The following is a 10,578-nucleotide window of genomic DNA, read 5'->3' as shown; positions in this document are numbered from 1 at the left end:
CACTGCTGCCTGGACCAGGGAACTTGGAGAGAGAGAGAGGAGAGAAGGGAGAGGACAGTGGTCAGTAGAGCCCCAGGAGCACAGCCCTCCCTGGGCAGAGGGGCAGGAGCCCAAAGGCCTTGTTTTGGCACAGCGAGTCTGGGCATGGCACTTGAACTGTGTTTGAGCACCACGAGGAAGAGAGGGATTGAGGCCATGGTGTGATCCCACCAGCTCCATGTCCTCACCCTGATGGGGCTGTGCTGTGGACCCAGACTCACATTTAAGCCCCTGCCCACCCAGGACACAGTCCCTCCATGCAAATCTGACCCTCACAGCTGGATCCTGCCTGCACCTCTCTCCTCACCTCCGTCTCCACTTCATGACCAGCCCCACCACCAGAGATGCAGCAGGGCTTGTCCATGGGCACAGCAGAGACACCTCCCAGCTCTGAGCCCGAAACCTGCCAGCACAGACACCACGGCCTCAGCTCAGGCTGAGAGGTTGCAGGATCAAGGGCCAAAGGGCAAGGGAGAGATGTGCACAGGGGGCAAGGTAGTATAGGAGCACCCATAGCTCCTCTTGAAGGGGCTGGGACAATGCCAAGCCCCAACATTCCCCACTTCACTTTTGGTACTTTTCCCTCCCATGTGTGTCCCAGGTGCATAAGGTCCCCCCTTGCTCTCCTGCTTTTCTGTCCAGGCTCCTACACAACTCCTCTCCTACCAGCCCAGATCCACTACTCAAGATCTTTGCTCTTCCCAGAACAATAGGAGAGGTCCAGCACCAATCCCCAGGGTCCAGCAATGCCTCCCTGTGCGCTGGTAATGTTATATTGCCCTGTAACACTGTGCCAGCAGTAGCACTGTTGTCGTAGCCACCACAGAAATAGACAGCCTCGTCCTCGGCTTGGACCCCAGTGATGGTTAATGTGCCCGAGGAGCCGGAGAATCGCGAAGGGATGTTCGAGGGTCTCTGGTCATCCCAGTAGATCACAGTGACAGAGCCACTGCCAGGGACCTTCTGCTGATACCAGCCATAGCTGCCACTACTCCCAGAGCAGGTGATCGTGACGGTGTCTCCCACCTTGTGAGACAATGAGGCCGGCTGAGTCAGCGCTGCCAGGGAACCTGAAAACGGAGAGGAGAGAGAGGGTCAGTCAAAGGCCTAGGATCAGTCCCTGGGCAGAGGGATGTGCCCAAAGTCCCCATCCAGGCACAGCGAGTCCGCCCAGGCACCTGAGGTGTGGGCGAGCAGCGCGAGGAGGAGAGGGACCCAGGCCATGGTGTGATCCCAGTAGCTCCATGTCCCCACAATGATAGGGTTGTGCCATAGACCCTGATTCCTTTTTAAGCCCCCACCCTGCCAGGACACCCCTCCATGCAAATCTGATCCTGCACTCATGGTTGGATCCTGCCGTGCCTCTCTCCTTACTCTGGAACCACTGGAGACAGACGGGGACAGAAGCCACCCCAGGTCCCAAAATGCAAATCCCCAGCACCTGGTACCTGGCAGAGGGCACCGGGGCAGCCCCTGGCCAGCCCTGCTCCAACTCAGGGCACAGGAATCATGGGTGTCATCCGTAGCCGCAGCCCAGATCAAGAGTGGCTGCACCTGCGGGAAATTCCCCCTCCACCATGACACTTTCTGTCCCGTCCAAGCTGGAACATCAGGCATAGCCACGTTCAGCACTTGGGCAGAAAGGGCAGGGTCATGGAGAGGACCTGCCCCACCATCAAAGGGGCACAGCAGAGACTCCTGACTGAGGTCTGCAATGGCAGGAGGTTCTTGCCTCACTTCCCTGTTGCTCCATGTGACTGTGGAATCACTGCCGCTGTCCTCACCACCACAGAAATAGACAGCCTCATCCTTGGCTTGGACCCCAGTGATGGTTAATGTGCCCGTGGAGCTGGGTGTGGATCCAGAGAATCCCAAAGGGATGTCTGAGGGTCTGTTGGTGTTACAGTGTCACTGATCACAGTGACAGGGCCACTGCCAGGGACCTTCTGCTGGTACCAGCCATAACCATTGTTGCTACTCCCAGAGCAGACCCAGGCGGCTTTCCCCAGAGACATGGACGCTGTGGACAGCTAAGTCAGAGCCATATGAGAGCCATGGGTTGAGGCAGAAGGTCTCAGCTCCAGTGCCCAAGACTCCCATGGGCTGATAAACACCCACAAACCCAGTCCTGAGCACCCAGGGTAGTTGCAATGCCACAGGGCCCCGAGCAGGACTCTGTCTGGGACAGCCAAAATGTGAGAAGGTTTTCTTAGCCAGTTCCTCAGGCTCCAGCTCTAACACCGTCTCAGTGGTCTTCTGCCCCTCACATGGATATTGGGCAGCGGGGATGAGCCCAGCTAGGGCTTCTGCAGCACCAGGGCCCAATCACTGGGAACACAGTCATAGAATCATGGAATGGTTTGGGACTGAAGGGACCTTCCAGACCATCTAGTTCCAAGCCCTTGCCATGGGCAGGAACACCTTCCACTAGACCAGGTTGCACGAAGCTTCATCCAAGCCTGCCTTGAATACTTCCAAGGATGGGGCATCCACAACTTCTCTAGGAAACCAGCTCTAGTGCCTCATCACAGTCACAGCCCTGAGACATGGAACACACAGGGAAGGGCACCAAGAAATGAAAGGAAAAGCCCCAAAGCTGGAGAGCTGGTCTGGAGCCTGCCTGGCTGAATGGAAGGAGGAGACAAAACCAGCCTCTTTGACACTTGAGATTTCACTTGCCTGTGGCTCAGTGTCAGCATGACATCAGCCACTGCTGCTACCACAGTAATAGACAACCTTGTTCTTGGCTTGGACCCCAGTGATCCTGTGGAACCAGTCACAGCACTGGAGAATCATAAAGGCTGAGGGTCTCCTGTCATTCCAGTAGATCACAGTGACAGGGGCACTGCCAGGGACCTTCTGCTGGTACCAGCCATAGCTGCTGCTACTCCCAGAGCAGGTGATCTTGACAGTGCCTCCCCAGGTTGGCTGACACCGAGGATGGCTGACTCAGTGGTGCTGCCTGGAGAGGGAGAGGAGAAAGGGAGAAGGGTGAGGGGTTGAGCCAGTGCCCAGGGAGAACAGTTGTCCCCAGGCAGAGGGATGGGGAATGCCACAGTCAGAAGAGAATGGATCTGTCCATGGTCACAAGCACATTCATGCAGCAGAGCCCAGTCCAACACATCCCTGCACAGAGGCAGCTCAGGCAGCAGCAGGAGGACATGGTCATCAGTAGTAGGACAGAGTGGGGTGAGGGACAAGGCTACAATGTGATCTTTATTGTGACAAAGAAATGCTCTTCAGACATGGGGGATATCAAGAGAACTTGCAGTTCTGTGGGACACCAAAAGGAAGATGTTCCCAGCCATGGCTGTGCAGAGAGGACAGGGACATTCTTCAGCTCCACAGCCAGCAAGGAGGGAGAAGGGCTGAAATCTTTCCTCTGGTTTCAGAATCTGTCTCACTTCCTATTACCTGTTGGCACCACATACCATAGCCACCACTGCTGCTGTCGTAGCTACCACAGAAATAGACAGCCTCGTCCTCGGCTTGGACCCCAGTGATGGTTAATGTGGCCGTGGAGCCGGACTTGGATCCGGAGAACCGCGAAGGGATGTCCGAGGGTCTGATGCTGTTAGCATGGATCACAGTGACAGGGGCACTGCCAGGGACCTTCTGCTGGAACCAGCCATAGTTGTAGCTGCTGCCAGAGCAGGTGATCTTGACGGTGTCTCCCACTTTGGCTGACACCAAGGACGGCTGACAGGACATCTATACCATGGATGAATAATGAGGTGAGGAGAGGGACATTTTCCAGGACCAGGGGTTTCCCCTGGGGCCAGAGGTGCTGGACTGCTCCTGCCCAGGCTGAACATGAGCCCACTGGCTGGCACTGAGCAAACATGGAAAACACAGAAATAGCCTGTGGGCTCCTCTTGCAGTACAACAGAGCATCCCCTGACCAGCACTGCTCTTTCCTGGCAGTCTCAGGTATGACCCCAGAGCTTCAGTGCCCACAGGAAATGTCCCTTCCCAGGCTTTGAAGGCAAAGCTTTGGCCCAGCTCACTGGCCTAGGGCACATCCCCACCTCTTGGTGCTGGGGCTGCAGTTTCAGCAGGTCTGAGGACCTCTGGGGGGGGTGGTCCAGGGGTTTCTCACGCAGCTGGGCTGGGAGCTGGGCAGGGAGGCAGCTGGTTGGGCCCTGGGCACCAGCTGGGGAGAGCAGGGGGACCTTGGACCTGGAGCTCAGGAAAGGGACAAGGTTGCTGGAAGGTCATGCCAGCATTTCTTTACTGAAAGTGAGTTCAAACACTTGACAGGCTTCCTAGAGAACTGGATCATATCCCAAGCCTGACTGTTGTAGGGACATTTGGACGATGCCCTTCATTTTGGCCTGCCCTGCAGTGATGAGGCAGTTAGACTATGTGATCACTGAAGATCTCTTCCATCTGATGTAGTCTATTAAGTTCTATCCTATCTACTCTCCTCCACAAATGACAAGGGAAGGATTCTACTGGATGGTACTGGCACACCAGGCACAGCCACACTGACACAGGGCAGCAAGGGCAGAGTCATGCCAGGGACCTGCCCACCATCACACAGGGATGGCAGAGACAGCAGCCCCTGCCATGGCGGGAGGGCTTTGTATCACTTCCTCATTGCTCCATGTCACTGTGGTAAGATTATTACTGCTGCTTTCGTAGCCACCACAGAAATAGACAGCCTCGTCCTCGGCTTGGACCCCAGAGATGGTTAATGTGCCCGTGGAGCCGGACTTGGATCCAGAGAATCGCGAAGGGATGTTCGAGGGTCTCCTGTCGTTGTAGTAGATCACAGTGACAGGGGCAGTGCCAGGGACCTTCTGCTGGTACCAGCCATAGTTGTTGCTACTCCCAGAGCAGGTGATCTTGACGGTGTCTCCCACACTGGCTGAGACCAAGAACAGCTGACTCAGCAGTGCTGCCTGGGCCAGGGAATGGGGAGAAGTAAAGGAGAGAGGGGAGAAAAGGAGAGTCAGCCATTGAACCAGGAGCACAGACCTGCACAGACATGGTTACAGGGAATGACACAGTCAGAGAAGAATGGACCTGGACATGTCACAGATACATTTGGGGACAAAGCCATAGCATGAGTTTTGTAGAGACCAGCACAATAGTCCACAGCCACAAAGTCACTGCCAGGGCTCTAGGAAAGAAAAGGAGGGGATATAATAGACACAGTAGTGCAGAGGAGACAAAACCCTGACCTAGCCCTACATCCACAGCTCTGCTTGGCCATGAGAAGGACAGAAAACTTCAATTTTTAAGTCCCATATACTTAACTTAAAAATCTCTCTGTGTTACTGTACCGGCAGGAATGTTGCTGTCCTGACCACCACAGAAATAGACAGCCTCGTCCTCAGCTTGGACCCCAGTGATGGTTAATGTGGCCGTGTTGCCGGATACGGATCCGGAGAATCGAGAAGGGATGTCTGAGGGTCTCTCGTTGTTGTAGTAGATCACAGTGACAGGGGCACTGCCAGGGACCTTCTGCTGGAACCAGCCATAGTTGTCACTACTCCCTGAGCAGGTGATCTTGACAGTTTCTCCCATATTGGCTGACACCAATGACAGGTGACTCAGTGAGGCAGCCTGGACCAGGGAACCTGGAAAGGGAGAGGAGAGAGAGGAGGAAATGGAAGGTCACACAGTTTCCCAGGAGTACAGAACTATCTCAACAAGGTTACAGGGAATGCCACAGTCAGAGAACACTCATGGACATGGTGCCAGGCACATCTGGGGAGCAGAGCCCAGCCCAATGCATCCCAGCACAGAGGCAGCACTGGCAGAAGCAGGAGGACATGGCCATCAGTAGCAAGGAGCAGCAGGGTGAAGAACATAGCCACATCATGAGTTTTGTAGGAACCAGGACAACGGTCCCCAGCCACAGTGGCACCTCCAGTTCTCTGGGACAACAAAGAGACAACATTCCCTGTCATGGTTGTGCAGAAGGGACAGGAACCCACCTTGGCCTCACAGCCAGACAAGGAAGAGGGGTCAAAATCTTTCTTCTCATTTTGGGTTCTGTCTCACTTTCTGGTACTTGTCAAAAAACACCATAGTAGCCACTGCTGCTGTCCTTGCCACCACAGAAATAGACAGCCTCGTCCTCGGCTTGGACCCCAGAGATGGTTAATGTGCTCGTGGTGCCAGACGTGGATCCGGAGAATCGCGAAGGGATGTTCGAGGGTCTGTTGCTGTTAACATAGATCACAGTGACAGGGGCACTGCCAGGGACCTTCTGCTGGAACCAGGCATAGCTGTAGCTGCTACCCAAGCAGGTGGTCTTGATGGTATCTCCCACCTTGTAAGACAGTGAGGATGGCTGAGTCAGCGCTGCCTGGACCAGGGAACCCAGAGATGGAGAGGGGAGAGAAGAGACGACATGGGTCATTCAATGCCCCAGGAGTACAACCCTCCCTGGGCAGGGGGACAGGAAACACGGGTAGACTTGGGCTGGGGTTTGTACCGAGCAACTGCCCACAGCATCCTCCTGCTCTGGGCCAGTCTGGGGCAGCCCCTCTGCTGCCTGTCCACAGCACGGCCCACGGTGCCTCCAAAGGAGCCAGAGGGGACTGCTCTGCACCACGGTGTTACACACTGGCACCTGGCTGTCCACAGCCCCTTTGCCTCCTTTACCTCAGACTGTGCAGTGGAACCACACTGACACCGTGTGGGGATGAGAAGGGCCTCAGGGACAGCACTGGAGGGACTGAGAGCAGAGCCTGGCACAGACTATGCCTTTGCTGTCTCTCACCTCTGCCACAGCTCCCACCACATCCAGAGATTCCTCCAGTCCCAGCCACAGCCTTCAGGGCTTCTGCACAGCACCCTGCCCAAGACAACCCATGCTCACAGGGGAGAGCCTCTCACACAGACACAGGGCCCTTCAGCACAGTTGCTCTCACCAGAGACGAGTGGCCGCCAGCCCTTCACTGGTACAGAGACCATGGACCAGAGCAGGATGCCCAGAGATACTGGCAGGGATTCTCCCATCTTCCCTGTTGCTGGTGGGGCAACAGCACCAAGCCCAGGACAAGACACTGTGAGGGTAGCAGCAATTAGTCACACCAAAGCTCTTTAGTGCCAGGAGCCCTGTCATTTCCACATCCTCAGCACCGCTGAGGGTCTCTTTGTGCCAGCACAGAGCAGGTGATCTTGATGGTTTCTTCCACATTGTCTGACATTGAAGAGGGCTGACTCAGAGATACTGCCTGGACCAGGGAACGTGGAGAGAAGATAGAGAGAGGGGGAAAAGAAGATGAGTCTGCCAGTGGCCCAGGAGTACACACCTGCCCAGAAAAGGTTAAAGAGAATGCAATAGTGGGAGGAGAACAGACAAGGACATGGTCGCGGGTACAGCTGGGGAGTGGAGCCCAGCCCGGTGCATCCCAGCATAGAGGCAGCAGCAGGACATTGTGGTCATCAGGAATAAGAGGCAGTGGGGTGTGGGACAAAGACACACCGAGAAGTCTGTAGGGACCAGGGCAGTGGTCCACAGACACAAAGTGAGCTCCAGGGCTCTAGGAAACCAAAGGGGGACATTCATAGCCATGGTTGTATAGAGACAAAAAAACCCTGACTCAGCCCCACATTTACAACCGTGCTTGGTCATGAGAAGGATAGAAAAACTCCATTTTTTAATCCTGCTTTACATGACTTGAAAACCTTTGTCACTATACCAGCAGGAATGCTGCTGTCCACTCCACCACAGAAATAGACAGCCTCGTCCTCGGCTTGGACCCCAGAGATGGTTAATGTGCCCGTGGAGCCGGACTTGGATCCGGAGAATCGCGAAGGGATGTTCGAGGGTCTCTTGTCGTTGTAGTAGATCACAGTGACAGGGGCAGTGCCAGGGACCTTCTGCTGGTACCAGCCATATTCGTTGTAGCTGCTACCAGAGCAGGTGATCTTGATGGTTTATCCCATGTCAGCTGACACCGAGGACGGCTGACTCAGATGATGCTGCCTGGAGCAGAGAACCCAAGAGGGAGAATAGAGAGGGGTTCAGCCAGTGTCCCAGGAACACAATCCTCTCCTGGGCTGCAGGATGGGTAATGCCACTATCAGATGAGAATGGATGCAACCATAGCCATGGGGAAATATGGGGAGCAGAAGCCAGTCCAACGCATCCCAGGACAGAGACAGAATCTTAAAGCAGATGGAAGACATGGTCACTAGTAGCAAGAGTCGGTGAAGGGTGAGACAAAGTTACTGACTTTAGTAGGGAACAGGACAATGTTCCCCAGCAAAAATGCCACCTCCCATTCTCTGGGACAACAGAGACAACATTCCCTGTCATGGCTGTGCAGAACGGACAGGAACCTACCTCAGTCTCACAGCCAGACAAGAGGGAGAGTGGCCAAAATCTTTTCTCTCATTCTGGAGTCTGCCTCCCTTTTTTTTTTTTTTCTTTTGACTTGTTGCCAAAACACACCATAGCTGCCACTGCTGCTGTCGGAGCCACCACAGAAATAGACAGCCTCATCCTCGGCTTGGACTCCAGAGATGGTTAATGTGCCCGTGTTGCCCGATGCGGATCCGGAGAATCGCGAAGGGATGTTCGAGGGTCTCTCATCATTGAGATAGATCACAGTGACAGGACCACTGCCAGGGACCTTCTGCTGGTACCAGCCAGCATAAGGATAGCCACTGCTAAGGCCAGAGCAGGTGATCCTGACGGTGTCTCCCACCTTGTGAGACAATGAGGCTGGCTGAGTCAGCGCTGCCTGGACCAGGGAACCCAGAGAGGGAGAGGAGAGAGAAGACAAGGGTCAATCAGTGCACCAGGAGTACAGCCCTCCCTGGGCAGGGAGGTGGGACCCCTGTGCCCAAAGGCCCCATCCAGGCACAGCAAGTCTGGCCTTGGCACCCGAGGTGTGGGCGAGCACCGCGAGGAGGAGAGGGACCCAGGCCACGGTGTGATCCCACCAGCTCCGCGTCCCCACGATGATGGGGCTGTGCCGTGGACCCTGACTCACGTTTAAGCCCCCACCTGCCCAGGCACAGCCCCTCCATGGATATGTGCCCAAAGGTCCCATAATGCAATGGACAAGCCCAGAGCTACACAAAAAGAACCCAAGGTGTGATGGTCCTGCAAGGAGAAATGCCAGCAGTAAGAGGAGGCAGAATGTCAGAGTCAGTGCCTCCACCGTGCTGACCAGCACTGCTGCCGTCGTAGCCACCACAGAAATAGACAGCCTCGTCCTCGGCTTGGACCCCAGAGATGGTTAATGTGGCCGTGGAGCCGGACTGCGATCCGGAGAATCGCGAAGGGATGTCTGAGGGTCTCCTGTCATTCCAATAGATCACAGTGACAGGGGCACTGCCAGGGACCTTCTGCTGGTACCAGCCAACATAAGGATAGCTGCTGCAAACTCCTGAGCAAGTGATCTTGATGGTTTCTCTCATGTTGGCTGACAATGAGGACAGATGACTCAGTGCTGCCTGGACCAGGGAACCTGGAGAGGGAATGGAGAGAGGGCAAAAGATGGGGTCAGCCAGTGTTCCTGGAACACAGCCTTGTCTGGGTGGAGGGTCGGGGCTCTTGCACCCAAAGGTCCTGGTGGATCAGAGGGAACACTGCCCCATGCTGAGCCCAAGGCCTGAGCCCTGTGCAGAGATCTGGCAGAGCAAGAGGACATGGCTGTCAGTAGCATGAGGTGGCAGCGCAGGGCAGACATCACCACTGCTATCCCTGGCACCACAGTAATAGACAGCCTTGTCCTCAGCTTTGACCCCAGTGATGGTTAATGTGCCCATGGAGCAGGACTGGGATCCAGAGAATCACGAAGGTATGTCTGCGGGTCTCTTGGTGCCATCATAGACAGGGGATGTTCCATAGTTACAGGAGCACTACCAGGGACCTTCTGCTGGTACCAACCATACAAGTTGCTGCTACTCCCAGAGCAGGTGATCTTGACAGTGTCTCCCACACTGGCTGACACTGAGGACAGCTGATCAGTCTTGCCTGGACCAGGGAACACAGAGAGCGAGAGGAGAGAGGAGAAGACTCTGACTTACCTTTAAGACCCCAGTCAGAGGTCTGCACCACGGTGTTACACACTGGCACCTGGCTGTCCACAGCCCCTTTGCCTCCTTTACCTCAGACTGTGCAGTGGAACCACACTGACACCGTGTGGGGATGAGAAGGGCCTCGGGGACAGCACTGGAGGGACTGAGAGCAGAGCCTGGCACAGGACTATGCCTTTGCTGTCTCTCACCTCCGCCACAGCTCCCACCACATCCAGAGATTCCTCCAGTCCCAGCCACAGCCTTCAGGGCTTCTGCCCAAGACAGCCCATGCTCACAGGGGAGAGCCTCTCACACAGACACAGGGCCCTTCAGCACAGTTGCTCTCACCAGAGACGAGTGGCCGCCAGCCCTTCACTGGTACAGAGACCATGGACCAGAGCAGGATGCCCAGAGATACTGGCAGGGATTCTCCCATCTTCCCTGTTGCTGGTGGGGCAACAGCACCAAGCCCAGGACAAGACGTTGTGAGGGCAGCAGCAATTAGTCACACCACAGCTCTTTAGTGCCAGGAGCCCTGTCATTTCC

At 55.5% G+C, this 10,578-nt stretch overlaps 2 protein-coding genes across 2 annotated transcripts in view; both read right to left on the bottom strand.

The window, feature by feature from the left end:
- The window catches only part of LOC114061500 (immunoglobulin lambda-1 light chain-like), a 7,099-nt gene extending 5,836 nt beyond the window's left edge, over positions 1 to 1,263 (bottom strand). Inside the window, exons 1-2 of the mRNA XM_027892030.1 lie at positions 1,218 to 1,263; positions 1,084 to 1,109 (exon numbers count right to left, since the gene is read on the bottom strand). Of these exons, the coding sequence (XP_027747831.1) occupies positions 1,084 to 1,109; positions 1,218 to 1,263 (72 nt within the window). The remainder of the gene's footprint in view (positions 1 to 1,083; positions 1,110 to 1,217) is intronic.
- The window catches only part of LOC114061483, a 23,417-nt gene extending 12,949 nt beyond the window's left edge, over positions 1 to 10,468 (bottom strand). The window contains exons 1-5 of the mRNA XM_027891998.1: positions 10,381 to 10,468; positions 9,878 to 9,988; positions 9,180 to 9,479; positions 8,893 to 9,013; positions 8,712 to 8,763 (exon numbers count right to left, since the gene is read on the bottom strand). Of these exons, the coding sequence (XP_027747799.1) occupies positions 8,712 to 8,763; positions 8,893 to 9,013; positions 9,180 to 9,479; positions 9,878 to 9,988; positions 10,381 to 10,468 (672 nt within the window). The remainder of the gene's footprint in view (positions 1 to 8,711; positions 8,764 to 8,892; positions 9,014 to 9,179; positions 9,480 to 9,877; positions 9,989 to 10,380) is intronic.
- Positions 10,469 to 10,578: the final 110 nt, after the last annotated feature.

Source organism: Empidonax traillii, unplaced genomic scaffold (assembly GCF_003031625.1).
Source record: "Empidonax traillii isolate 1590-97213 ecotype Southwest subspecies unplaced genomic scaffold, ASM303162v1 scaffold338:size1951571, whole genome shotgun sequence".
Lineage (NCBI taxonomy): Eukaryota > Metazoa > Chordata > Aves > Passeriformes > Tyrannidae > Empidonax > Empidonax traillii.
This window is presented reverse-complemented; position numbering and strand designations above follow the sequence as displayed.